The sequence below is a fragment of the Copidosoma floridanum genome, unplaced genomic scaffold (genome assembly GCF_036245765.1).
Source record: "Copidosoma floridanum isolate Cflo_tuat_1 unplaced genomic scaffold, Cflo_Japanese_pri ptg000017l, whole genome shotgun sequence".
NCBI classification, from domain to species: Eukaryota; Metazoa; Arthropoda; class Insecta; order Hymenoptera; family Encyrtidae; genus Copidosoma; species Copidosoma floridanum.
The window spans coordinates 8,452,836-8,479,381 of record NW_028321894.1 but is presented as its reverse complement, the minus strand read 5'-3'; the positions used below and the strand labels follow the sequence as shown (position 1 = coordinate 8,479,381).

The 26,546-nt window shown below is 31.0% G+C and overlaps 1 protein-coding gene across 1 annotated transcript in view; it reads right to left on the bottom strand.

The window, feature by feature from the left end:
- KaiR1D (Kainate-type ionotropic glutamate receptor subunit 1D) overlaps nt 1–26,546 on the bottom strand; it is a 1,638,136-nt gene that overhangs the window by 1,491,602 nt on the left and 119,988 nt on the right. The window contains exons 9-10 of the mRNA XM_089592467.1: nt 22,762–22,803; nt 20,055–20,214 (exon numbers count right to left, since the gene is read on the bottom strand). Coding sequence (XP_089448593.1) covers nt 20,055–20,214; nt 22,762–22,803 — 202 coding nt within the window. The remainder of the gene's footprint in view (nt 1–20,054; nt 20,215–22,761; nt 22,804–26,546) is intronic.

The following is a 26,546-nucleotide window of genomic DNA, read 5'->3' as shown; positions in this document are numbered from 1 at the left end:
TGAAATCCGAGATCTTGAAACCAAAAATGTCACAAACGCTGAAATTCGATATCATGAAACAAAAAATTGTTATACAAATGCTAAATTTTACAATCAAGATACAAAAACTTCTATAACAAACTCTGAAATCAGAAATCCGAGAAAAATTAGAAGACAGAGAACCACAATACAATAATCCAAGACCTTAGACTCAACAATAATCAAGTTTTCGTGTTCAAAAATCAGAAAAGTGTAAATTCTGAGAGAAAATATTTCGAGACCATTGATAACAAAAATAATATCCCAGGTAAAAATCATAACTACAATTTATCTCTAATCTACTTCAAATTACATACCCACAATATTATACTACAAGTGAAAGTGACACAAAAAAGTAGCTTCTTGACAGTCTTAGAAGATTAGAAAAATCACTTATATACAAAAACAACAACTCTTATGACATCGAATACTAAAACCTATCTCAAAGATATTTTAACACTTAGTACCAAGAAGGGCTTTAAATATTGGACAAATAGACAAAAACATATTTAATAGCATAAGATCCTTAGAAAATCATACAAGCGAATTAACGTGTTAACAGTTGCACAAAGAACCATTAATTACTAGTAAAAGAAAAATATATTATCAACTTCAGAAGTAAAATAATTTCAAATCTAATAATAAACATGAATGTAACACTGCATAAAAAAAATATTTTTCATTTATTAAGTCTCGAACACTTTTTTTATAAAAAACTCATAACCATAAAAAAAATAATAGACGACTATGCTGACAGATTTTTTCCTTAAAAAAGAAAATTCAAGTGCTACGGACCTTATGGAGCGAAAAATCCTAACAATAACTAGGAATCGCAATAAAATAAGGCCTTTCTGTCATCCTCTTGTCCTATCAGAAAAAATAAACAGACAAGTCAAAGAAATGCTAGACAGCAAGGTTATTGAGTATTGAATCACCGCTTATGTAGTACTTGTTTTCTGCGAGCCAAGAAATCTGGTGCCAGACGGACAAAAGAGATACAGAGTCTTAACAGACTTTATAAAACTCAATGACGCAATACCTGATTCCAACTATCCCTGTACCCAACATAGCAGATATTCTAGTCGAAATCAGCGCATTAAAATATCTTACAGTTTTTGATTTGAGAGCTGGTTTTCACTAAAATAGAACAGGAAAAAAAGACATACATAAAGCACCTTGATGTGCGATCTAAGGCTTTTTCATTAAAAAAAGATGCCCTTTTGGATTAAAAATAAGTTAACCCGGTGTTTTATAATTACGGATAAGTTAAGAGCATGGTATTTATTTTTATTCTTGTTAAGATATTGGTTTTTTAGAGCTAAGGCTGATAAGGCTTCTTTAAAGCAGAAGCTGATACTCTTACCTGCCCTTTGGCGTGTTGTTATGCCAAATTGCTGGATTTCTTGTCAAACTTTATATGGCAGCTGTTGTGGCTCTTTGTCTGTGCAGGTAAGTAGAAGTATGTGAACGTTGATTAGATTTCTTAATAACACTCCTGCGTTAGAGTACGGAAAGCTTAGTTAATATGTTGTATTTAATTCAAAATCAGCGAGCTTAAGTCACCAGTGTATTACTCAAGAGTATGGGTCATTCATTAAGTTAAGTTCTCTAGGAGTCGATGATCGGTCGATAACATTAATTTTCTTTCGTACAAGTATATTTTTTATTGCACTGTATAATGTAAACAAGCTTTAGCTTACATAAAGAAGGTACAGAAGCTGCTTTTTTCTAGTTAAGTTCCAGGATATAAAAGCGATAGGCCTATCTTTTTCAATTGCTACTTGTTAGAGTACCCCTTATATGGCATAGCTTAATTAACTTATCTGTTGTAAGTATAAATGTTTTTTCAAAGTAAGGGTTGATTTGAATTAGAGGTGTGCATACTTGATCGCTCAAGATTTTAAATGCGCTTCAAGTTTAATTATTTTCCGAAAACTCCTAATCTTTTTTTAGTGTGTATTTAAGGGTCATGCTATTTTGCAAAGTTTTTATAAATCTACGGTACTAGCCTACTAATTTTAAGAATTGCGAAACATTTTTTTAATTTTTCGGTAATGAAAGTTCTTTACGGCCTCTACCTTTTTTAAATCGGGTTTTAGTTCTTCTCTATTATGTGACCAAGACAATTTATATCTTGTTTCAAAGTTTTGCATTTTTTCTGGCTGTAAGACTTAATTTGCTTATGTCAATTGCTCTAAACATTAAATAATTATATTACAGTGTTTATTAAAATCTCAGGAGTAAATGCATTGATTGTTGAAAAAACAACACACCATTAATATTTGAAATTAAGGAAGCTATGAGTGCTAAAAATATAACAAAGGAAGGTGGTCTCCTCTATGGAAGAAGGGCACACTGAGGGAAACTTGCCAACAACCTATTAAGAAACTGACAAAAGTCTAGTGTCAAAAACTTTTTGGCTTGCTTTGCTGACTTAACTCTTGTGTGTATTGTCAATGTTATTTTAGTTTTAGATGCTGCAATAACTCACGCTAAAGTATGAAGCAATGATTTCAATTACAGAAAAAAATTACAATCTGCTCATTTAATAAATAAAATCAATTTATTGGTTGATGATCTTTGCCACAATTTTTTATCAAGCCACAGCAATCATTGAACATGATTGTGGACAATCTTTCGCTAATTTTACCACATTATTTTCAGTCAATATAGGAAAATGTGATGCTTCCAAACTAGTCATAAGTTCAACCATAGTACGCGTGTTGCTCATTTACTAAAATAATAACGCATTTACGCGTGTTATACACTGCAAAATCAAGCTTAAGAAAACAATACAACATTGTGTAATGTTGTTACGTAATTTAGTAATAAAAAATGAGGAATCGGAATCTTAGAGAAAAAACGCGAGATAAATAAAATAGGATGCAATAACAAAAAGCATAACACTATGTAACAGCATATTATAAGACATTCCCATCAACAATACTATGACATTTTTCGTAGAATGAGCTGGCTGCACAGGCTCTGACAAGGCCTGCCAAAGCAAAGGGTCATATTCAGTCACATACAGCAAATAAAGAACGTTATTCACACAGAGTTTCACTACTATGACTTTAAAAAAGCGTTAAGATGTAATAGATGTAAGCAATCAAAAAATAAGACTCAAATTTGTAACATCTCGTATTCTCGCAGACGATCACTGTATTCACAGGATTTATGGATACGTATTTTGAAATGTTATCCTAATTGACTTATGCGACCGTAATCGAGACACAAATCTTTTATCAAGACACGTAAACAGGGTACTTTAAAGAAAAAAACAGTTCAAATCATTATATGAACTTAAGGGGGCTCCAGCGAGCACTGGTACCAACCCGAAAACTATTCGGTTAGTTGGTATCACTTCTGTGAGTATATATCTATATATACGTGTATATATAAGCGAGCACCATCATCTATATATATGATGTGTCCGTACCTATGGTAAACAAACAGCAGCTTCTGTCACGTACAGAGCGTTTTATTTAGAATTAGTTTTTTTGTGTTATAAAAAATGAAAGAAATCACACATCACTGTAAGAGTCATCAAGACTTGCAGGATGCTGAAATGATTTTGCAACAGCAAAAAAGAAATAAAAAAGTAATTGATGATAACAAACAAAAATTAATTGTATTAAAATATATTACTAATGATAAGATAATTTATAAAATGGCCAAAGAATCGATATCAATAGAAGTATTAGTAGATGCATATAAAAAAGATCCTACAAATGGCATCACCTCATTATTATCTATGAGTGTAAATAATAAAGTAAGAGTTATTTCAAATAAAAAAATTATTGACACAATTTTTGATAAAATAAAAAATAATTGCAGTTAAAATTTTTCAATGTTCTATTTTATTTAAAAAAAAAAATATGTGTAAGTAATCCATAGGAGAACACGATTAAAAAAGAGTTACAAATGACATGAAACTTATGTAAGTACTTGCAGTGTAATTCTGAAATATTCAAAAGCGCGCGCCTTACAAACAACAAGATGGCATCCCGTCTTGACCCTGCTAATTCAATGACTGGATCAATACTTTACAAAATATCTCAAATATTTCCAGGGTTACCTATATTTTTGAAGGTACCATCTGAAAGCTGAGATGTTTTTCTATAAAACAGTTACAGTCCTGACATGTAACTCCTCAATTATTGTTAGAAAATACCGATGTTTTCACGTTGCTCTATGAGAGGCTATGTATAATGTACGAACTTTGAGAGCAAATATCTCAAAATTTTCCAGGGTTAGAGGGGTAAATCAGGACACCGTTGGAATCAGCGTGTTTTTACCTATCAATTAAGCTACCTGTGACCTCCTAACTCCTCCCGCTGGAGCCCCCTTAAATAAGACCATGTGTCGTGTACATTTCAATACATAGATACTGACAAAACACGCTTCTTCTCACTTACTGAAGCAGGGCACCAAAAAATATTTTAACTAACCGACCCCGAAAAGCAGAATTTTTCAGAAAAAAATTTTGACATTAACAACAAAGGTATGTTAACGTACGTTAAAAAAAAACTAATCTTCAGAGTAAAACACTTGAGAAGACAAATAAATGAATTATACAGAGACGTACCTTGGAAACAGTGTGAATGAAATAGAAAAATAATTGAAAATGCACTTAACATTGCCATCATTTCACTAGATAATTTTGCCTGTCAACTTGTGGCTGGCCCTTCTTATATTGGCTTTTTAGCCAAAAAAGGAGCGCACAATATTAAGTGTTTACAAGATTTAGTATGCATAAGAGACACTGACGCATTTTACCAGGAACTACCAGTTTTTTAAAATCAACAACCGTAGTTCTCAGTGCCACGCACTTACGTGCTTAAGAAATACGGCACTTTAACAGAATGTGATACAGTACTTCCCGTAATGTTTAATTTTGGATAACAATGGTACAAAATATTAAGATTAATTGTAACCCAAAATTATACGCAATTACTCAAGCCAGATACCGAACAAACTTGGAAATACTCTTCTCCCCTTCGTTTAAAAAATAGCTGTATTTACTCCTATTATGATACAGAAAAATTGGAAACCTTTAGTATATTTGCTCTTAAGCACTCAGTCGTATCAAATGAGGTACCAACAAGTACAACAGAGAAAACAGCAATTTCCACTCTTACACTTCTCTGACAAAAACACTTAACAAACACTCGCTGAAAATACTTGGAACGAAATGTGGCAAAACTTTATTTCTTGAGGCTCAGCAGGCACCAGTTTTATTACAATAATAATAATGTTTAGAACTATTCAATTCATTCCAGATCCGATTATTCATGGACATGCTCTACACAGCATTCACATACTGTCAGTTTACATTTTAGGAGCAATATGGAACTTATTTAAGAAATCTGCTACTACATCTGGGCCCTATCACTGAATGACAGCGAAAACTCAGGCAATGGAGAAAATGGAACAATAACAAACCCGATAAGTTATTAGCAAATACCAGAGCTAGTCACGTAAGCAATATACATAGACTCTCTTACAGCCACCACACCTCCAAAAAATGACACACACTTATACCCTATAATTAACAAGCCCTGAATTTTATTTTTAGCTGTCCATACTAAAAATGCAAAAACAAAAAGTAAAAAAATTTTGTTTTAATGAAAAATAATAGATAATTAAATTTTTTACCTTAGCTCAAAAAAAGAATTTTCTTAAGCATCTAGTTGATATCAATAGCATAGTAATTAAAACAAAACATTCTAAAAATAAATCGAAAATAAATTACTCTCTTACGAATGATCGTGTACAACAGTATAAGAGCTAATAGAATAATGTTGTCTGCCTTCTAACCTGAAAATAGTCTCTTCGCCGCTTGATTTTGGGTTCTCAGGTGAAAAAATAGTACACTAAACTTGTTCGAAAAGGCTTCTTTACGAATCTTGTTACGGCCCTCGCCCTCAGCTCGTGCCGTAAACATCTTAGTTTGTAAATCGAAGCCTTTGCAAATTCGTTCGAAATATACTACTATGCTTCTACCCAAAAATAACCTAAACTTCCCAAAAGGAACACGAAAAATTAGCAGTAGCTATTTACATAAATAGTCTTAAAAGCCCAGTTTATACGTACATGTGCCCGAGCACATACTACGCAACTCACAAAGAGTGCCGTTAACATGTTGAACGGTTCAATACTTACTTACAAATTTATGAAACTTTAAAAGTGCCGCAAGACTTATATGTAACTATAAAATACGCAAACAAAAAAAATTTTTGTCATCTTACTTGGAATATCTTTATTTTATCTTCAGATATCGAAAATGTTCTTCAGTTACATTATATTTATAAAAATGATAATGACAAGCGCCAACGTAGTGCCCTAATTTCTTTAACAAAATTTTAACCCGGGAATCGCTTATAAACAGATACAAGATATCAGAATAATAAGTAAATATCAGTCTTTACTATCTCACATGAATACGAAGTATCTTAAAAAAGCTTACTTCGATCTCAACGACGCATTAACCAATCTTCACACGACAATTCTGAAAAGAAATATCTAAAATGACACCTTGTTTAACACAATAGAAGGTCTATCAATCGAAATTCAAGAACTAGCTACTTTTAACTCTATATCCTACAAACTATTTACATAGTAAATAAATTAATTATGCATCAACACATTCTGAAAAAATTAGAGTCTCCAAACATATGTATAGCACAAAAAAAATCATCGCTAAACGTAAAAAATGTACTTATTACATAGAGGATAAAATTAACCAATGAGATGAAATGGCTACGGATAGACAAAAGAACTTACAAAGAAATTTCACTTAGTTTAAAAAAAGCGCAAACACATTTACTAATATGCAAGCGCAAGCAGATGCCTTGTTACTTAGAACCCACCACATCCTTAACATCTTAAAAAATCTTATAAAAAAAGTTACTAACCTAATGCAACAATATAAGCTCATATTTTTAGTAAGGCTGACTTAGTATGTTAATTATTATATAAACCCCATTCTACAACTAGAAATAAAGATTGCAGGTAATACAATAAATACTTAATCTTTATATAAATTTAGTTAGCTTTAATTTCATGTAATTGACAGTAAAATCAGCATACATATTATATCTTCGCTAGATCAAATAATACATTTCAAACTATTCAAGCTCACATTATCGTCTGAATTAAAAAAAAACAAGTAGCTGCCATAACACGCGCTCAGCTCTCATAATACCCACGGCAGATTATTAAGCGCTAATAGATGGCAACTTTAAGTACTATTTTATTAATAAATCAGAACTCAATAAATTTCTTCTTATTAACATGTACTTATGCTAAATACTACCGTGTAATATAAGACCCAACTCTTGCGGAGTAAAAATATTCCATAATCTTGAAAGTATAGATCTCTACCAATATCATATACAAGTACTTAGCACTAAGTTGTCTTATATCACTGCAACGATTAGCTTCTGTTATTGGCTTTTTTCGACAAAAAATAAATGTAACATCATAGTCCTCTGCAGAAAAAGTAAATTTTACCTATAATTCTATGGATATGGCATTATAAAAGCAGATTTTGTTTTCACCATAAAGGAAGGAGAAAAATGCTTCGACTTTGAAATAAATAACTATTTAAACAGCAATATAATCATCTCACCTCTCGCCATGTTTAAGCCTAAAATAATTTTAAGCTGTAATTGTACGTATTTTGCACTACGATGAAAACATTCTAAATTTAACTAAGAAATCCAGACAAATATCACTATAGCCACGACCAACTCTAGATAGAAATAATGCTATCCCAATTTATTATAATTGTGTTACGTAGTGTTCACTATAAGAGCCCTCGAAAAGTTAATAGTAAAGTTAGACCGGACCAGCAATAGCTACACACCTATTAATTGTATCAAATCCGATTCTCACTGAAATCTCAAAGGCCCAACGCTTACTGCAAAGAACAATGTGAGCCCCACAGCCAAAAGGACTAAAATAATTTACGATGTCCCAAACATCATTTCTATAAATGTGAATTACAGCATAAAATCTGTATCAAGTGACGAAAAACAAGTCACAGATATAAAAGTAAGTTCAAAAACGGTGGTACACTATTTAAACGTTTGCAATGACAATCTTATGACCTTATAATGATAGCATCAAGACTTCCCGCTATGATGCCCACTTGAGTGCTAAAAATTCACAAAAAAAGTTGCAAGAAAATAAAAGAAGTTCAAAGCGCCCCTAATATTCTAATCATCATATTTAATTGTCCAGCAGCCAAGCCATTGGTCCTAAATTTCTCCAAACTCAAGACTATTTTTCGCACAACTGGAATTAAAGTAAAAAAATAATGGATAGTTTTGCCCGTTTTTATTGGACGACATCTAAATTAATAAGTCACAAATAGTATTAGGCTCAATCATAGCACATATTTGCACTATTCTCAAGCCTCTCCAACTAAAACTATTGATCTCAACTACTCTACTAAGATAAATAATCTCATCGTCATAACGTCAATCTACCACAGAAAAGTGAGTCCAACATTAGAAGTTCTAGTATTTATTAGCGTAAAGCTAATAGGATTTAAGTTATTTACACAAATAGTTAATTAAACATAAATCGAAGTCAACTAAGCCTAGAAAAGCTAGTAAGAGAAAAGGATGAAAAGTGCCAAGATAAACAAACACAAAAAACTCGCAACAGAAAAATATTACGGCCAATAACTATTTTGCGCCCTTAATTACTGTTTTGTGTGGCTGAACCGTGAACAACAAGAACTTCCCATAGTATAGTACACTTCATAGTAAACAAGATCTTGTGGAAGCAGGAGCTCTTCGAAAAGGCGATCCAGGAGACTAACCAATGTCTTGCGTTAGACAAGGCAGTGTAACGAGGCCTCAATCACCAATTAATACACCAAGAAGTAAATGCGCTATAGTGAGTTCCCTTCAACGACACTTTTAAGCTAAATTGATAGCAGCAAGCAGCTGCAAACAACCAAGATGTTACGTACTTTGAACGGCTGAAGAGCATAAACTTTGGCAGGAGGAGCCTTTCCAACCTCCGTAACTCTGAGGTATGCCAAAAATGTGGTAATGTGTTACCGGTCTGGAGATCGTGTATCCAGCACTATCATCGGTACATAAATTACAGATTGGAAGACATCCAAAGCACATGTTTCCACTGAAAATGTTGTTAGAGCTGTAGAGGGACCCTAGAACTCAGCACCGTAATTGTTGCTCCACTGGAACACTCAGAAAACCAAGATGAATCATTTGTTTTATCATCACAGCAAGTTGAAAAAATTTTAATGATGAGACTAATGTCAAAGAAGTTAAATAATTAGAAAAAACACGCAGACACAAAAAAAATAAGCGAAAAGTCATAACACAAGTAACCAAAAAATAATAAAATAAAAGAAAAACATCTCATGAATACAAAAAAAATATAACAACCAAAAGAAAAACAAAAAATACACAAAGTAACACAGCAACTGAAATTAGATACATTAAAGAAATTATCATACACACGAAACAAAAAAAGTTTTCAAAAAACAAACACCACAAAAATACTTTAAAAAAATACCTGAAATACCTTAAACACAAGAAACACAAAAAATAAAACACAAAAAACCGAGCGCACAGAAAAAAAGACTTAATATAACAGATATAACTAAAACAAAGACAAAAAATATGAACAAAACAAAGAAACAACCCCAAATGTACAAAAACAGCATAAAAAAAAGCATCTAAAGTGACAGACACAGGTAACAAGACACACAGAACACAATAAATATAAAAAACGCTAAAACAAGAAGAAAATTAAAAAAAATTAAAAAAAAGTACTTTGACAATTAATGACAAAACTATATTGTGATGTTAAGCTAAGCATCTTGATTGTTTATAATATTTACAAGCTGCCCATTTATATGAAACTTCTAATATGATATAAATTATTATCCATTTGGGCTGTTACTACAGAATTTTAATAAACTTTATTAAATATACTATCACAAAACTATAAGCAGTTTCTATTTCACGTATTTTGGCTTTTTTTGAGAAACTTAGTAAACTATTCCTAATGTTACTAAGATAACAAGCATCATTTAGTATTTCTTTTTATATATTCTGCTTATTTAGAGAAAACATAGTTAATACTTGTAGTTTTAATGCTTTAACTTTATTACTATTTGGTTAACTCACTTTTATTAAATTTTTAAAATAAAGAACTCTTGTAAATATTAATCTGTATTCATGAGATTCCTTCTACACCAATGTGAAAAACTAATTAAATTTATTGTAAGTGTGACAACTATTTATTAAGTTAACCTGATCTTATCCATGTATTTCTTAACAATTCTTAATGGCTATATATAGTTTATCTTCGTTTGATTTCGCTTAATATCTGACTTGGCTACTGCCTCTGCTATGTTGTGTATTCTTAGCTTGAGTGTATTACGCTGTTTACCTGTGTTACTACAACTGACTTTGCCAACAATCTCTTGCCATAACTTTGATTTTTCTACAGTTAGAAATTGGACTTTGATTCTTGCAATCAAAGTAAGAGCAATATTTTTCTTCTGACTTATAAGCTTACATAAATTTTTTTCCCAATTCTAAATTTTGCATAGTCAACTGTCTTTCGTTCTTCTTAAATCACATCTTTTAAATTTCTTATGTAGCTATAAGTTAATCATAGTACTCTTACTAGATATGTCATGACTTAAGCTTTTTGTAGCATTATAACTGATCATTTATATTTATTTGTGACCCTGACATTATCTATAAAATGATCTTCTATTGCTTCGTTACTTTTTTTTTATGATACTTTTTTCAAGTATTTGTAACAAGCTGGTCCTTGGAAAACTTTTTTTTTTTTCAATTTCTTTATCATCTGGTATGACGTCTTGCACTTAATTGCATGAAGGAATGATGTTTTTGTCACTACACTTACTAGAATCGTGTAAGCTTTTACATCACTTTTTTTCAAGCCCTCGTTTTATCTTTATATGTTGCTTATCTGAGTACTGATTATTAACAGTCTTTGAATTCTAGCAGCTTTTATAACCTTAATCTATCTAATAAGTGCAAGACATCATACCAGATTATAAAAAAACTTGAAAAAATACGTATATTTTAAAGTCCAATGCATTCAAAATACTTTAAAAGAGTAACAAAAAAAAAAAAAAATTTTTTTTAATGACACAGTTTAAGAATTTCTTATGGATTACCCAAAGATCACAGATAAATTTAAGTAAGTGGCTAGAATGTTACAAAATGCTTATGAAATAAGAAATATTGTTGGAGTACTATGATTCACTTATAGCTACCTTAGAAATTTAAGAGATGTAATTCAAGAAGAATGCAGGACAGTTGACTATGCAAAAAAAAAAATTAGGAAAAAAAATTCATGGAAGAAAAAATTCAGAAGAAAAGTATTGCTTTTACTTTAACTGTAAGAATCAGAGTCCAATGTTGTACCTGCAAAAATCAGAACTATGGCAAAAAATTGTTCGCAAGGTTAGTCATACGAACACAGGTAAACAAAAAAATACACTTTAGCTAAGAACACTCAACGAAGCGAGGATAGTAACTGGGACAAAGGTCAAGTAAAATGAATCGAAGATAAGCTTTAAATAGCCACTAAGACTCTAGAAGAAATTGATTAGGAAAAGAAGGTCAACAAAATAATTAATTGCAATACTTAAAAAACATTAAATTAGTTTCTACATTGAGGTAGAATGAATCTTACAAGTACAAATTATTATTTTTAAGAACTTTGTATCTTAAGAAATCCAGTAAAAGTATTTCGGATCAATATTGATGAATAAAAATCATCAAAACTTTTATATAAAGCTTGTGTTTCCTCAAAACGCAAAATAAATCGGAAGTAGTACTGAATACCATTAATTATCTTATAAGTATTTACGAAAGTTAACTAAGTTGCTTATGAATTTTTAGGATGAGTGAAATAGTAACTGCTCATGATTTTGTGACAGTATATTTCACGAAGTTTCTCACAATATGGTAGTAACAGCCAAATAGAGAAAAATTTATATTAGATCAAAAGTTTTTTGAAAGGAAAGTTTGTAAATATTGTTATCCATTAAGATTCTTGGCATTTTTTGTGAAAAATCTTGAATAACCTCTATAAAATAGATGCTTAGTATAAGAATCAAAAGACCACAAAATAACAAATATAGCAAATAGGCCGTTCAAGCTTTCAAATCATATATAAATCAAATAAAAGTTAAAATTAAATATTCATCGACTCGTCTTACTTGCTCTATTGTCATCAGAAATAATGAATGAAGATATAAAAATTAATTTAAGATTGTACTCCTGAGAACCTAGAAAAAATTAGAATATGTACATTGTATTTAAAGTAAGATGTCTAATTTTTCATTTTGAAACAGTGTGAGGAAAGCTAAGAAAATATTAAAAGTTATTAACTTAAAACTCACTTTAATAAAATACACAGTACAAAGGTCCTTGTTTATGAAACATTTTGTTAACTTTTATCAATTGAAGGTTTTATTATATGCGGAGGTGTCGAATTCGCTCCCATGACTCAGAAAAGTGTCGAGTTGGCTCCCGGGTAATTAGAAACCAGGGTCGAGTTGGTTCCCGAGTCATTAGAAACTAGGGTCGAGTTGGCTCTCGGGTGGGTCGAGTTGGCTCCCATGCTATTACAACTTCCCAGATTAACATTTTTAACAAACATTATTATTTTTCCCGTCACACTTGATCAAGGCTTCGGACTGGCAGTTCAAGTTACTTAAGTATTGGCGTGTTTAAAAAAATAATAATATTATCTTGATAGTTATTTGAATACTAATGTTCTTGGAGGATTTTTCAAATTATTTGCTAAAAATTAACTTTTGGTAGAAATTTTTTTGAAACTGCCTTAATATACTGATATCGCGTAGAAAAACCATTTTGATACTGCAACATTTCTTAATGTAAAAAAGTTTCTTTTTCTTGCATACTTTTTTAATTTTGTTTTCGTACTTCGCATTTTAATGTACACATCAATTTGAACCTGTTTTAATGCATCTGTAAACTCGAATACATTGGGGTTTGATGTATTAAACATGCACTTCTAGCGCTGGACATCTTTGCTCAGCACTTTATGGAAACTAAAAGTATACCGATCTTAACAAATAAGAGTTTTTCCTTTCTCGCTGGTAAAATATTCCATCGTTATAGAATGAATAAGCAACAAAAAAATTTACAGACAATACACACAATCCGATGGACACACTTTCATGAAGACAGCGAGAGCACAACAGTTTCTGCTCAATTCTGCCCTACCACTGAGCTTACATCGTATAACACACATACGTATAATTTAAAGATTTCATTTTAAAGTTCATCTATCCCAATGAATACAGTCCCATGTTTTGATTTTAAGGCTCATTGACTCAATAGAATTCCGCACAGTACTATGTAAACATACTTACTACAATATCGAATTTGGATTTCGAGATTTAAAGTCTTTTTAAATAGTTAGAAATTTTTATTTGTACGGAAGCCAATTTGACCGTACTTTCTAAAGACCCAGGAGCCAATTTGACCCTAGTTTCTAATGACCAGGGAGCCAATTCGACCATAAATACGGCGTTATCTGGCATTCGGGAGCCAACTCGACACCAGCCATTACATGCCTGGCAAAGAGGAAAGGTTTGAAAAGCTAGAAGCAGAATATTATTATTTTTTTTTAAATTTATAAATTAGGATATGCAATTAACAATAATAACGTAGTTTGTCATGTTCATGATGTACAACAGTGTGCAGCCCACCTTTTTCTGCTAATAGAGTTGAGCATTTATATCTAACATAAAGTAGTGTATCCACATGACGTAGAATACCCATGTGTATACCAACTCAGTGATAATGTTTTTCCACTCCCTTCTTTATATTGTAGTTCAATTAAGTTTAATATTGCTATTTTTAAGGAATCATTTTTAAATACCATTGTTACACATGTAATATATGAGTGATTAAACCATACATAAAAATGATAAATCGAACAGTTTTTGAAGTTAATTTGAGCAAATGACTTAACTAGATAATTTGCGTATTTATAGCGTCTTAATCATCTTCAGTTATTTGTTTGAAAATTAAAAAGAAACTAATATCAAGTATGAAACAAACTATTCGTTAAATTAGTATAAAAATAAAACGACCAAGGGTGGGTTAATATGCTACTTGATAAAATCTCAGATGGAAACTTTTCAATTATTACCTTTTTTTTAACCACATGTTGCTTAACACAATGCTTCTTCTTATTAGTCATGTGTCTTAGCTTATAACCTCCACTTGTCTTATTTGTAGAGATAAGAGTTATGTTACCACACATAAGTAACATAGATGCGATTGTTCAACCGAGAGATTATTAGAATTGCTTAAAGTAATTATTTGTAGAAAAACATTGAACATGCATACGTGTTTGGGCTGTCAAGTACATAGAGCAACAAACTTTTGTTAATGTGTGCGCCAAGCAATTGTATTACCAAACAAACTCATGACATAATCACTTGTCGTTGAGGAATGTTTTCAATCAACGAAACTGGCATCATCGTTGGCTTTAAGTATATGAGATCAATCTTTCTAAATAGTAAGTAGATTTTGAGTACCTTTCTAAAAATGCAGAACTTGTTTCCCTGCTTTTCACTCATATTTGGTTGGAGAGATCTAGTAACAACTCAGAACATTGACTGCAAACGTAATATCTGAAAAACGTAGTACTAGCTTACTACAACAGGCTATGAATAGCTGCTAAATGAAGTTTATTCGGTTGTCGTTTGTAATTTTCAGCACATCTTTATCTAAAATTTCCTCTTGATCTCTTCACTGTTTCAGAAGTGCCTGATTTACAATCATTCATGACCATCGTGTATGAAAATTTCGAAATCCAAATATTTCTAAAATTTTTTCTATAAAATCTGTTTGCGAAAGTGTTATTTATTCAGTTCCCCAATTTTGATTAAATATTTCATTCAAGAATGCCTTAGCTTCGCCTTAATTGGTCATTTTAAATTCAATCATTAGCTTTTTTTTACATCTTTTAATTTTTTAACATGGTTACTGACTACCATAATGTTGGAAACATTAGGCAGAAGTATTAACACCTTGTCTTTTTTTCCCTTGTCCTCGTTTGCTTCATTAAATCTCTTGTTGAATCTTTTTGGATTTATCTTTTATCTATAGAGTGAGCAACCTTATTGACAAACCTTATTCTTATAAACTGAAGCTGAACAATTCCCTCCTTTAGGTATCTCCATATACATGTACATCCTGTGTCATAGTGCTGTTTAAAATTGCCGTTCTGGCAATGAGCTGACTATTGTCCCAGTCAAACTTACTAGTTGCATCTTCAATAGCTTAAGCCTAGGCTTACCTGGATACTTGAGCATAAGTTTCTATCAATTCGTATACATTTTTTTCTTTAAAACTTCTGATGTCTCGTAGGCTACATACTTAAATTCTTTACCAAATACTGTTGTCTTTTGAAATACTTATCTATAATAAATCACGTTTGGTTAAGTGCTACTTACTAAGAACTGGGCTCAATAAACTGAGTCTTAGACATGGTTTTTACTCATAAATTGCGATTCATTTTGTATTACCTTAAACCAAAAACCTTTTTTTTAGTCTTTTCAGCTTTAAAGAAAATTTAAAGATCATTATTTAAGCTATTAACCATCGAAAAAATAGTTTTTATTGTAAGGTTGAAACTGTTAAGTTGGCAATATTGACGATACTTTCAGATAATAAATTTTTACGTGGTCTGCTTTTTTTCTCTCTTTTCCCCAAGTTTTTTGAGATAAAATGGTGCCAAATTCTATATTTTAAAATTTATATATCCTTATACCTTGGTCAAGAAGATCAATCACAAATTTCCAGTCAGCATTGCTATTTACCGTATATAATTCTTCATAGAGCAACCTTTTGCAAAAAGAAGCATCTTTCCTTCCATAATCTTTATCCTCTTCTGGGCTAACAACTACAAATTTAGTTGGGATAAAATTAATCAATACAACTGTGTGCCCTGCGCTTTTTTATTTTAGGACTATTTTTCTGTGAACATGAATAAACCAAATAATATTGCATTTTTTAATTTATTAAGCATGAAAACCTTATTCAGGTGGAAATTTCATAAGTGGGGTGACCATATCATTTGAACAGTGAGGTTGTATCATAAGTTTCAATTGCTGTGCTAAAAGTTAAATTCCACGAATTTTCTTGACGTCCTAAATCGTACACGAGAGTTTGAATTTTACCTCAAACAGTACGATAAAATCTCTCAAAAGAACTTAATTTTTAAGTGGCTAGGACCTTTATCGTATGCCCTTCCGTAAATTCTGTGCTCTGGTCCGATCTTAGAAGACGAACTTGAGCTTTTTTACCTAACACATTTCGAGCTGCCCTATTAAATAGCTTAAAAGGGCTTCAAGTTTTGCTTTCAGCTTTTATTATAAAAGTCATTGCTTGCCTAGAAAAATTATTTACAATTATGACAAGAAATCTGTCACTCTTAAAATAAAACCTTGGACTACTTGATTCCATTTAATCTTAATAAATAATTTTAAATGGTATAACATTAACTTTATATTTTCTTTATTGTGACCATTATCTTGAAGTTAAAATTCATTAGTCCTACCTTTATTTTTCTTTTAAAACACTTTTTTTTTTTTAATTTAGTCAAAAACCAATTTAGTAAAAGAACAAAAAAGGCCCACGGTTACAGTTGAAATAATTGTTTAAATAAAGGGATTTATACTTTTACAGAATACAGAGGTATTAAATTAGTATTGTTTTTATCCTATGAACATTGAGTCAACATGGTAACAGAAGTATATAATTGAGTTACAGTGGATCCAAGTAGCCTTTCTGAGAAGGAAGCATACATAAACATAACATATTAGCCTGAAATAATAAAAACGGTTGTGTATTTTAAAAAGATGTATGTATGATTTATGATTGTAACACTACTGAAAATTCGTATGAATAGTACTTCTAATAAAATATTTATGCTCATTCATCAATATATAAAATACATAAGTATATTTAAAAGTTTAGTCTTCTTAAAATACCAAAAGCGAAGGGAACGATGGAGAAAATCAAAATAAATTAAAAAAAAAAACGTAAAGAAATTAAATAAGATTCTAAACAGGCAACTCTGTTCGTTCTATAAGTTATGTTGTAATAAAATGAATGTAATGTGGATCTATTAGGTACAAATTATTCAAAAAAACTTTGGTATCAATATTTTTTAGCATGTGGAAGTAAAGATCTTTAAGAAATTCATTGTAAAGAGTAGGCAGGACTTGATGAGAAGAAAAAAAGATAAAATTTAAGTGTAAAAGCTAGTCGCATTTTGACACGCACTTAACAGTTATAACTGCGCTTATTATTCCTTTTCTAGGGACATAAATGATGTAATAAGGTACTCTTTTATCAATAAGATGAAACGTCTAATAACAATTGGTAAATTATTAAAAACAATGTCCAATGGTGGTACTGTCATATTTTGAGCTTATTACAAAAAAAAAAGATACTTCCGCCGTTTAGACAATGTCTCAGCCCTCATTAGGTACAAAAATCTGTGAGTTAAAAAAATTCTTTGCAATACAAATTTTATTTAAATAAAATAAACGCTAATTAATTTAAGTGTATAACATACGTCTAACTCTAACGAACGAAATGTAAAATCGTATTCTAGTCAGAGTTTTAAGTTTAGTTTCTTTTAGACTCTGCACTTACATAAGTGACATAGTACTCACATGTTATACAATCAAATAAGAATCACAGGCAGTTTCTTAAGAGACGTACATAAACAGTAAATGTTTTCTAATACTATAAATCAAAGGGGTCCTCAAATTATGTATTTCAAGTTAGTCTCCTTTCCTAACTGACTTTACGAGAGACTTATTTTTTTATTTCTCTGCATCTTGTTGTTTATTAATATTATTATTAAAGTAATGTTAACTTAACATTTTTGAGAAAAGGCACTTTTTGTAATTTTATTCTATGTCGAGAATTCTTGTTTTATTTAAATTTAATTGATCTGGAAATGTGTAATGTGTAATGGATCATCGTCTCGACATTGAATTTATCCATTAATAGTTTTTCTTCACTTTTTTCTGATTCTTTGATTTATAATACTCCGCTGGTGGAATCACACATAAGAAAAAGTTATAAATTTATAAAGAAAAAAAAAAATATGTTATCATTTCACCTGATTACACTCTTATTAGTCTAGATAAAGTTAGTTTATTTACAAATGCTAGTAAAAACTTAATCATCAATGCGGTAAACATTTTTGAAAATTCTTGAATGAAAAAATCAATGTTTCTCTCAATGAATTTTGCATAGGTGTGCCTTTAATTAATTTTTAATTTGTTTCTTTTTTTTTTCGACAACAAATTTTGTAAGCAAATATTTGGCTATACAATGAGCAGTTTCTGTAGTCCAATGCCGAGTGATCTTGTAATGCATTTGCTTGAAATTTCATGCTGAAAGAAGTTTTGTTTTGATATTTCACTGTATGTACGGTAAGTGGATAATATCCTCATATGTGTGCCTACTAAATATATCAACTATACGAAAAAATCTTTTAATAGCTAATGTCCTGAGTTATAATTTACTGTTGAGACATATAATAACAACATCATAAGTTGGTTGGATTTGAAAATTATCATTCAACGAAATAACACAGTACTAACTTATTGGTACCAAAAATCCACACACTCAGTCCGATACTTAAATTTTCTCTCTCACCATCCAACACAACATAGAATAGGTATCATTGACACACTTGTAGAATTTTTTATTAAATTAGCAGACACTCAATTCCATAATGATAATTTAAAATTGATCAATAAATTTAGACTAGCTCATAACTATCCTAAAAATTTATTTGTAAGTTTTTAAATAAAAGAATAATTACCTTTAAAAAAATTAATATAATTGATAATCACAATAGAAATAATAAAAATTATAAACTAATCTTATTATTATCGTATACTCCCGACTTGCACAGTCCTACTATATATTACTGTAAGATGCTTTATATTGGTCTTGTAAACAGTTTAAACAATACATTAAATTTAATCTTTTCTTTTGGAAAAGATGTAACTAAATTAATCGATAAAAATAATGTTGTTAACCACGTACAACGTGTGAACCGCAACTGCTGTTATGTCGGGAGAACATTCAGAGCTGTTAAATGAGAAATGGCAGAACACAAAAAAACGTAAAGAAAAAAATAATACATCTGTACTATTACAACATAGTACCAAATTTATACATCACTTTATTTTTAATAAAATAAAATTCATAGACATTGAACAAAATTACAAAAAGCGCCTTATTTCCGAAATTTTAAGTAAACTTTCCTTCAATTATAATATTAGTAGACAACAAGATACGGGAAAATTAAAAAGTTGTCATAAGTCTCTCGTAAAGTTAATTAGGAGAGGGGACTAACTTGATGTACATGAATTAAGAGCCCCTTTAATTTATAGTTTCAGGAAAACATAAACTGTTTATGTGGATCTCACAATAAACTGCTTGCGATTCTTATTTAATTGTATAAAGTGTGTGTACTATGTGATTTATATAAAAGAAACTTAACTTAAAACTCTGACTACATTGCGATCTTACATCCCCTTCGTAAGAGTTGGCGGTACGTTGTACACTTAATTTAATTAGTGTTTATTGTATTTCACTGAAATTTTAATTGTAAGGAATTTTTGTTACTCATAAATTTTTGTACCTGATGAGGGCCAAAACATTGTCCAAACAGCCGAAACGTCGTTTTGTTTTTCAATAAACACAAAATTTGACAGTACCACCTTTGGACGTTGTTTTTCATTATTTTTTTATAATCTTTTGCTTTACAATTTAAAACAAATCCTAACCAAACCAAATATTTCGCGCATCTTTTATAAGAAATAGGCAAAGCACCTGTAAGGATCACAAGTGGGTCTCATAAAAACAAAACCGATACTCAGTTGCTGCAAAAATTTTATTAAATTATTTCTTAATTTTTCTTACCTCGTTTTGATGCATGAAAGCTATCTTGAGGAGTTATTTGCTCCACTTGAACATCTAATTTAGATTTTGGTAAAATATTCTTATTCTCATTAATTTTGGCTGCAGCATAACGAAAAGCAACTTCCTGCATACTATCAGAAGAATGAAAAAGACCACCTAAAAAATTTTTAAATTTACCATTACGTTTTACATTGTCAAACAACGTTCATTAGGGTTATCAAGTAAATGCTTGATGAAAAAAAGAAAAAAAACAGCTAATGTGTTGCGCTTGGAAACTCTTTAAGAAAGCTCTACCTTTAAGTTTATCAGAAATCTTGGGTATCATAATACTTTGTGCCATAATCATAAGTAAAACTGGTAGCGCACAATCTAGACATATAACTGCTATTTTTCTATTTATAACCTTTGACTTCAATACTTTTAATAATGTAACATAAATTAGAAACTACAAGTAACGACCATTGCATGAAGATTATAAAGATTTAAATATTGCTACGCTTTCGAAAACTATAATAGTCAAATAGTAGTTTCAAAATACAATGTTTTTCTCATCATTTTCGAGAGTCTAGTTTTCATATGGAAAGTCATAATATCTTAAACACGTTTACAGTAATGTTTTGAACGCGCAACATTAGGAATTTGTTACTTCGATTTTTCAAATTTATTGACAAGATTGTGTTAAGATGTGGAAAAGTCATGTGACGGCCCTATGTTAATACTACATGGCAAAGGCTTGTATGACAAAGATTCGCAATTTTGTTCAGACTTCATAATCAATAGATTAAATATACTTTCATACGCATACATACGAATAGAAATTCACTATTTCTTGCAGCATGTTTCAACGATTTGTGGTTCAAACTAGTACGGGCTGTAGTATTTTTAATATTTTCAATGTTAGTACTGCCATAGTACCATAAGATTAATATAAATAAAGAGACAAAAAGCTAGCTGTACATTTAGCTCCCAGACCAAAATAAATCCTTGGCGTTATCAGGGCCTTAATATTCCTTAACCACAGCAACGTTTCAATTTCCGATTGTTTGCAGCAGCAAAACGTCGTGCATGAATACAGTACTCACGAAGTTCAACCATCGTGAGTACTGAACTATTTTTTTAATTTTATTTTTTTATTCGTTTTTCAAGTTTGCGTTTAGTGAACTACATAAATGCAGTACTTACGTTTAGAGAGCTTCGTTCTTCCTACGGGTCTAGCGACCCCCTTGTTCCCTGAGAAATTGTATTTTCATACTCATGTCATGTTTAAAGAACTTCGTTCTTACCGTGGGTCCCATGACCCATTTATTTCCCCTGGTTTGTTGTTGTTTTTTTTTTTTTTTTCTTTTTTTCTAATTCTTTTTTTCCATTTCTTGTTTTATTTTTTTTTATATTTTATTTTATAACTTTTTTCTTTTCTTTATTTCTTGTTTTATTTTTTTTTCATAATTCATTTTGTTACATTTTTTTTCATTTTTTGTATTTCCTTTATTTTATTTCTTTTTTTTCATATTTAATCTTTTTTTTTCATTCCCTTTTTTTTTATTTATCATTCCTTTTTTTCATATTTAATTCAATTACTTTTTTTTCATTTTTTTGTATTTCTTTTATTTTTTTTTTTTTTATTTTTCTATTTATATTCATTATTTTGTATTTCCTTTATTTTATTTCTTTTCTCATAGTTCATTACATTATTTTTTTAATATAACATTTTATTTGTTCAAATTTCATTTAATTTCATTATTTTTTTTTATTTTATTTCATTTTTTCATATTTTGTTTCTTTTTTTTTCATATTTAATTTCATTATTTTTTTTTTAATATAACAGTAATTGTTAGCATTACTATAATGCTGAAAAAACCTCAGGTTTAATAAAAATTGGTCAGTACTTTATGCATTAAATTCATAAAATACAAATATTCAATGCGTAATAATGCGCCTTATTATATTTAATCTACATAACCATATTTATGCTAACTTAATTATCATGAAATAAATGTAGTATTAGTAGTGAATGCGTATAAAAATATAATATTATAGTTACGAACCACACGATAAGTACAAGAAACTAAGTTTCTATAGCCAGTAGCGCTCGTAGCAGAGTGGATAAGGTACATGACTCATATGCAGGAGGGCAAGGGTTCAAATCTCGTTATTGGAATTTTTCTTTTTTTTTTTTTTTTTTTTCTTTTAGAATCGTAAAAGATAAAAATTCAAAGTCAAAGAAAAATTACTGTGGGAAAATAAAATTAAAATTTGTTAAAAAATTATTTGCTTGATGGGGGAATGGTGGGTAAAGGTGTGCAGAAGAGTAACACGGCACGGTTGGCAGATATACATATATAGTGAGAAGAGGGGAAGTGTGTAGAGAACAGTAGGTGAGGGGGATGGGGTAAGGGGAGAAACTTGGTCGGTTTTAAAATTCCAGCCCCCCGAGTAACGCAACATAAAGAACTTCGTTCTAAAAAAAGGAAAAAGCACGATCTCTTTTATCAAAGCAATGTATCTGTATACCATGTATGTAAAATTTTTGGCAAAATTCTACAAATAATTTGATGAAAAATATTTTGTAAAGATTGTTGTGTTTAAGATATTCTTTACTAGGGTCTAAGTGATACACAGTTGACGTTTGACATAAATAAATGAGACATTAATCTTGAAGAAAAAGTCAGTATCATAGGCTTGTTCCCACACGGTACTCGCATGGCAATTGTAAGACATTGGGTAAACAGCAGCAGTAGACCAAACTATGCTAAAAATTAAAGTACACTACTGTACTGCTAGTAATGATGATGATAAAATGATAACGATAACAACGATGATAATGATGATGATGATTTAAATTATGATAATGACAACGATGATTATTATGAAAGAAATAATGGTTGTAATGATGACAAAAATTGTAATGATATTTATCATTATGATAACGGTGATCATAATGATGAAAATGATGATTTTGCTTATGATTCTAATCATATCATTGTTGTTGATGATAATTATGATGATAATAACGATAATAATAGTAATAATGATGACGATAAGGTTAATGGTGATGTAATGATAATACCGATGTTAATGATGATGATAATGATGATAATTATGATAATTATTCTTCCTTCAACTTATTATTAAGATAACAATGTCGTTCTTTTATTGCCTACCAGATGTCACAACTTCAGAGCTTAAATACAGAAAAAAAGGGGAGAGAGGGGCTCCTCTCCTAATTTCCTACTTTGTGTGCCACAAATCCCATTATTTTTACACTCGTGTTGTTATTAAGCATCGCAATGAGTGAAAAAAAGATGGAGAATCTTAGAGTAAGCTCTCTTTTTGGATTTTTGTAGTTTCAAAAATCGGCCCACGCACCTGCATTAACAGGTTTTGCCATCACGTTCGCACTAGCGTATTCAAGGTCGGACTCGTGCATGCCACCTATTGACCTGTATAGTGTTGTTATTTTCTTGTTTCGGATCTTTTTTTTTCAACTGTTAGTTTTGTTTGATATTTAATGCCAGTAATAAAAATGTTTCAGAAAAATCTTGCTCAACAGACGAGATTGACGAGGACGTGTTGGAGATTTTTGGAGAGGATCTGCAGGCATCCTGGTTGATTCTGATTAAGTAAGTTTCATTCTTATCTCGCTAGAAATATTAGATTGAAGACGGCTGCGAAAAACAAATAAAAAGCTATTTGGTAAAGAAATATGTCCATCCAGAAGGCATGGAGGTACCTTTGCTTAACCCCGAATCAGCTTCGAAACTGCAGGGCATCGCTAAGAACAGAGATGCAATGATGCTTCAGAGGCAACTAGCAGCCTCAGCTATCTTGCAGACCATTGGTGCTGTTACGTTTAATTTAATAAGAGAAAGCGAAAGTTTTGATGAAGTTAGGGGTCCTAAAACATATTAAAAAAAAAAAAAGAGATTCATAATTGAAATTTTTGTTGTATCTCGACTGCATCCAAAAACTCTCTCACGATAGCAAGCTCCTGACAGACTGGGTTTTTAGTCAGAATAGGTCTCAAAGGGCCTTTTATTTTTCAGGCTTGAAAAGGATGCGTGGACAGTGCTTGATGTTATGTAGTCAGGCAAACAAACTTTGACCAGCAGAAGGACTGATTCCAGCTGATGTTGAGAGGACAGCCACGAAACCAGCCATTTAATGGGAAAGTACACTTTCAGTCACGGGACAGGGGGGACAGCAAAGCTCCCCGAAGATACTCAATGTCGGTATTATGGCTGGAAGGTTAGAAAAATTTATAAATATTTGGAGAGAGATCTCAGCTGATGGATTTTTGTTGTCGTGCGTCTCAGGCCTAAAGTTAAAGGTTATAGGTTTGATTCACCAATATAGGTTTCCTATCCCCTCGTTTTCCCCTAAGGACAAAATTTACATGCAAGACGCAGGTTTTAATTTCTTAGTTAAAGAGGCAGCGATAAGATCGTGTCAGACAATAGACAGGCAGTTTGTATCTAGTTATTTTTTTGGTACCTAAGGCAAATGGCTCGTTTGGTTTTGTTTTAAATTTGAAGGGCTGAACAAGTTTATCAACACAAGTCATTTTAAACTGAAAGATGTACAGACAGTGTCACGTCTCGTTATTACAAATTCATTTTCATGCATAAAAAATTTAGAGAAGCTTTTTTTTTAATTTCTGTCCACAAATCCAGTAGATGATATTGAAGATTCTTCTAGAATAATTAGTTATTTAAATTAACTTGTCTGCCTTTTGGCCTCAATAAGTGCCGTTTACATTCACAAAATTGATAAACCCAGTTATTAGTCACTAACGAGGAAAGAGTTTTTTGTCTGTTATTTATTTGGATAATATTGTAATTTTAGCAGATAGCGCAGATAACTGCCGAATGAATGATATTCCAACGATAAGATACTGCAATTCTTAGATTCCACTATCAATGATGAAAAGAGTTTCTTGTTGCCTTTAATAAAATGTACGTTTATAGGTTCTGTTATCGACTCAGATAGGTATGTGTTAAAACTCTCCGCAGAGAAGAAGGTTAAGCTATTGGATTTTGTGCTTAAAATGTTGTCGATAGAATCGTGTAAGATTATAGAATTTGCGGTGTTAATTGGCAGCTTGGTGGTAGCATCACGAGTAGTTAAGTATCGATTTGCTTACTGAAAGTGTTTCCAGAAAGAAATAACTTTAGCATTGTATGAGAATGGCAAGGATTTGCTAATTTTGTCTCAAAGAAGATGCCAATCACCAAATCAACAAAAGTAGATCCTCGATGGTGGAGAGATCACTTTTCCAATGCAGTTAACAGATTTAAGTCATTTGATTTCGAGATGGTTATTTTCTTAGATATATCAGACTTGGGCTGAAAAATGACGATGGCCCGTCGAAAATTCATGGTAGGTGGAGATTAGATAAGTTCTTTTTCCATATTAGTTACAAACAATTATTAGTGATTAAGCCAGCTTTGGATTACTTGGCATCTTGTTTAAAAAACTGCCAAATTCTTCTTAAAATCGATAACATGACAGCTATAGTTTTAGTAAATAAGATGGGAGGTGCTAAGATTCAGAAATACAATGATCAAGAAAGGGTCATTTAGTCTTTAGCCAAGTAGAAGGGAATCCTCCTTTTCGCATCTTAGTGAATAGGCCCTTTAGAAGCGTATATGCATTGCACCTAGCTAAGCATAAGTACTCCCACACGTGAGACGCTTCTATTGTGCTCGATTTCCTAACGAAACAGATTTCTTACTGATTTTAACAAGAAAACCGTATGAGCCGGTATCTACGCAAACCATAAGTAGATGAACTAAAGATACTTTAGCTAAAAGTAGTGTTAATACGTCTAGATTTTAAGACCATTACACTTGACATACTGCGTCATCAGCAACATTAAAAACAGGTATCAATTAAGATAAAATTAAAAGAACGGCAGCTTGGTCTAATTCATCCCAAGTTTTTGCGAAATTTTATAACAGACCGATTATACCAAGAGATAGTTATTTTGCGTCAGGAGTGAAAAATAATTATAGTAACAGTTAAAAGTGTATTTCTTCTAAATATTACTGTATTAAATGTAAACCACTTTATTGGCTTGAAACGATAACGGATTGCTTTACCGTTAAAATTGGTCAATCTAAGCAATTACAGTGTTATCACGAGAACGAGATAATATGAGTCTAAAAGATGGTCAAAAAAACTTACTAGTGAAAAGGCTTGCTTATAATAATACGATTAACCTTGTTTAAGTGGATCACAGTCCCTTAAAAAAAAAAATTAAAAACAATTGTTGTAACCAAACCCTTTCATAGGCAATTTTGACTTGTACTCTAAAGTAAGAAGATTCACGGCAAACACAGTATAACAAAAAAAGCCTATGTCCCTCCTTTTTTTCCATTTTACCTCCAAAGTTGTAACATTTGGTGAACAATAGAAGTACTACATTGTGATCTCTTCAAATGAGGTTTATCGTATGATTGCAATTAAGCATAACTTGCGGGTTTGTTTATTTTA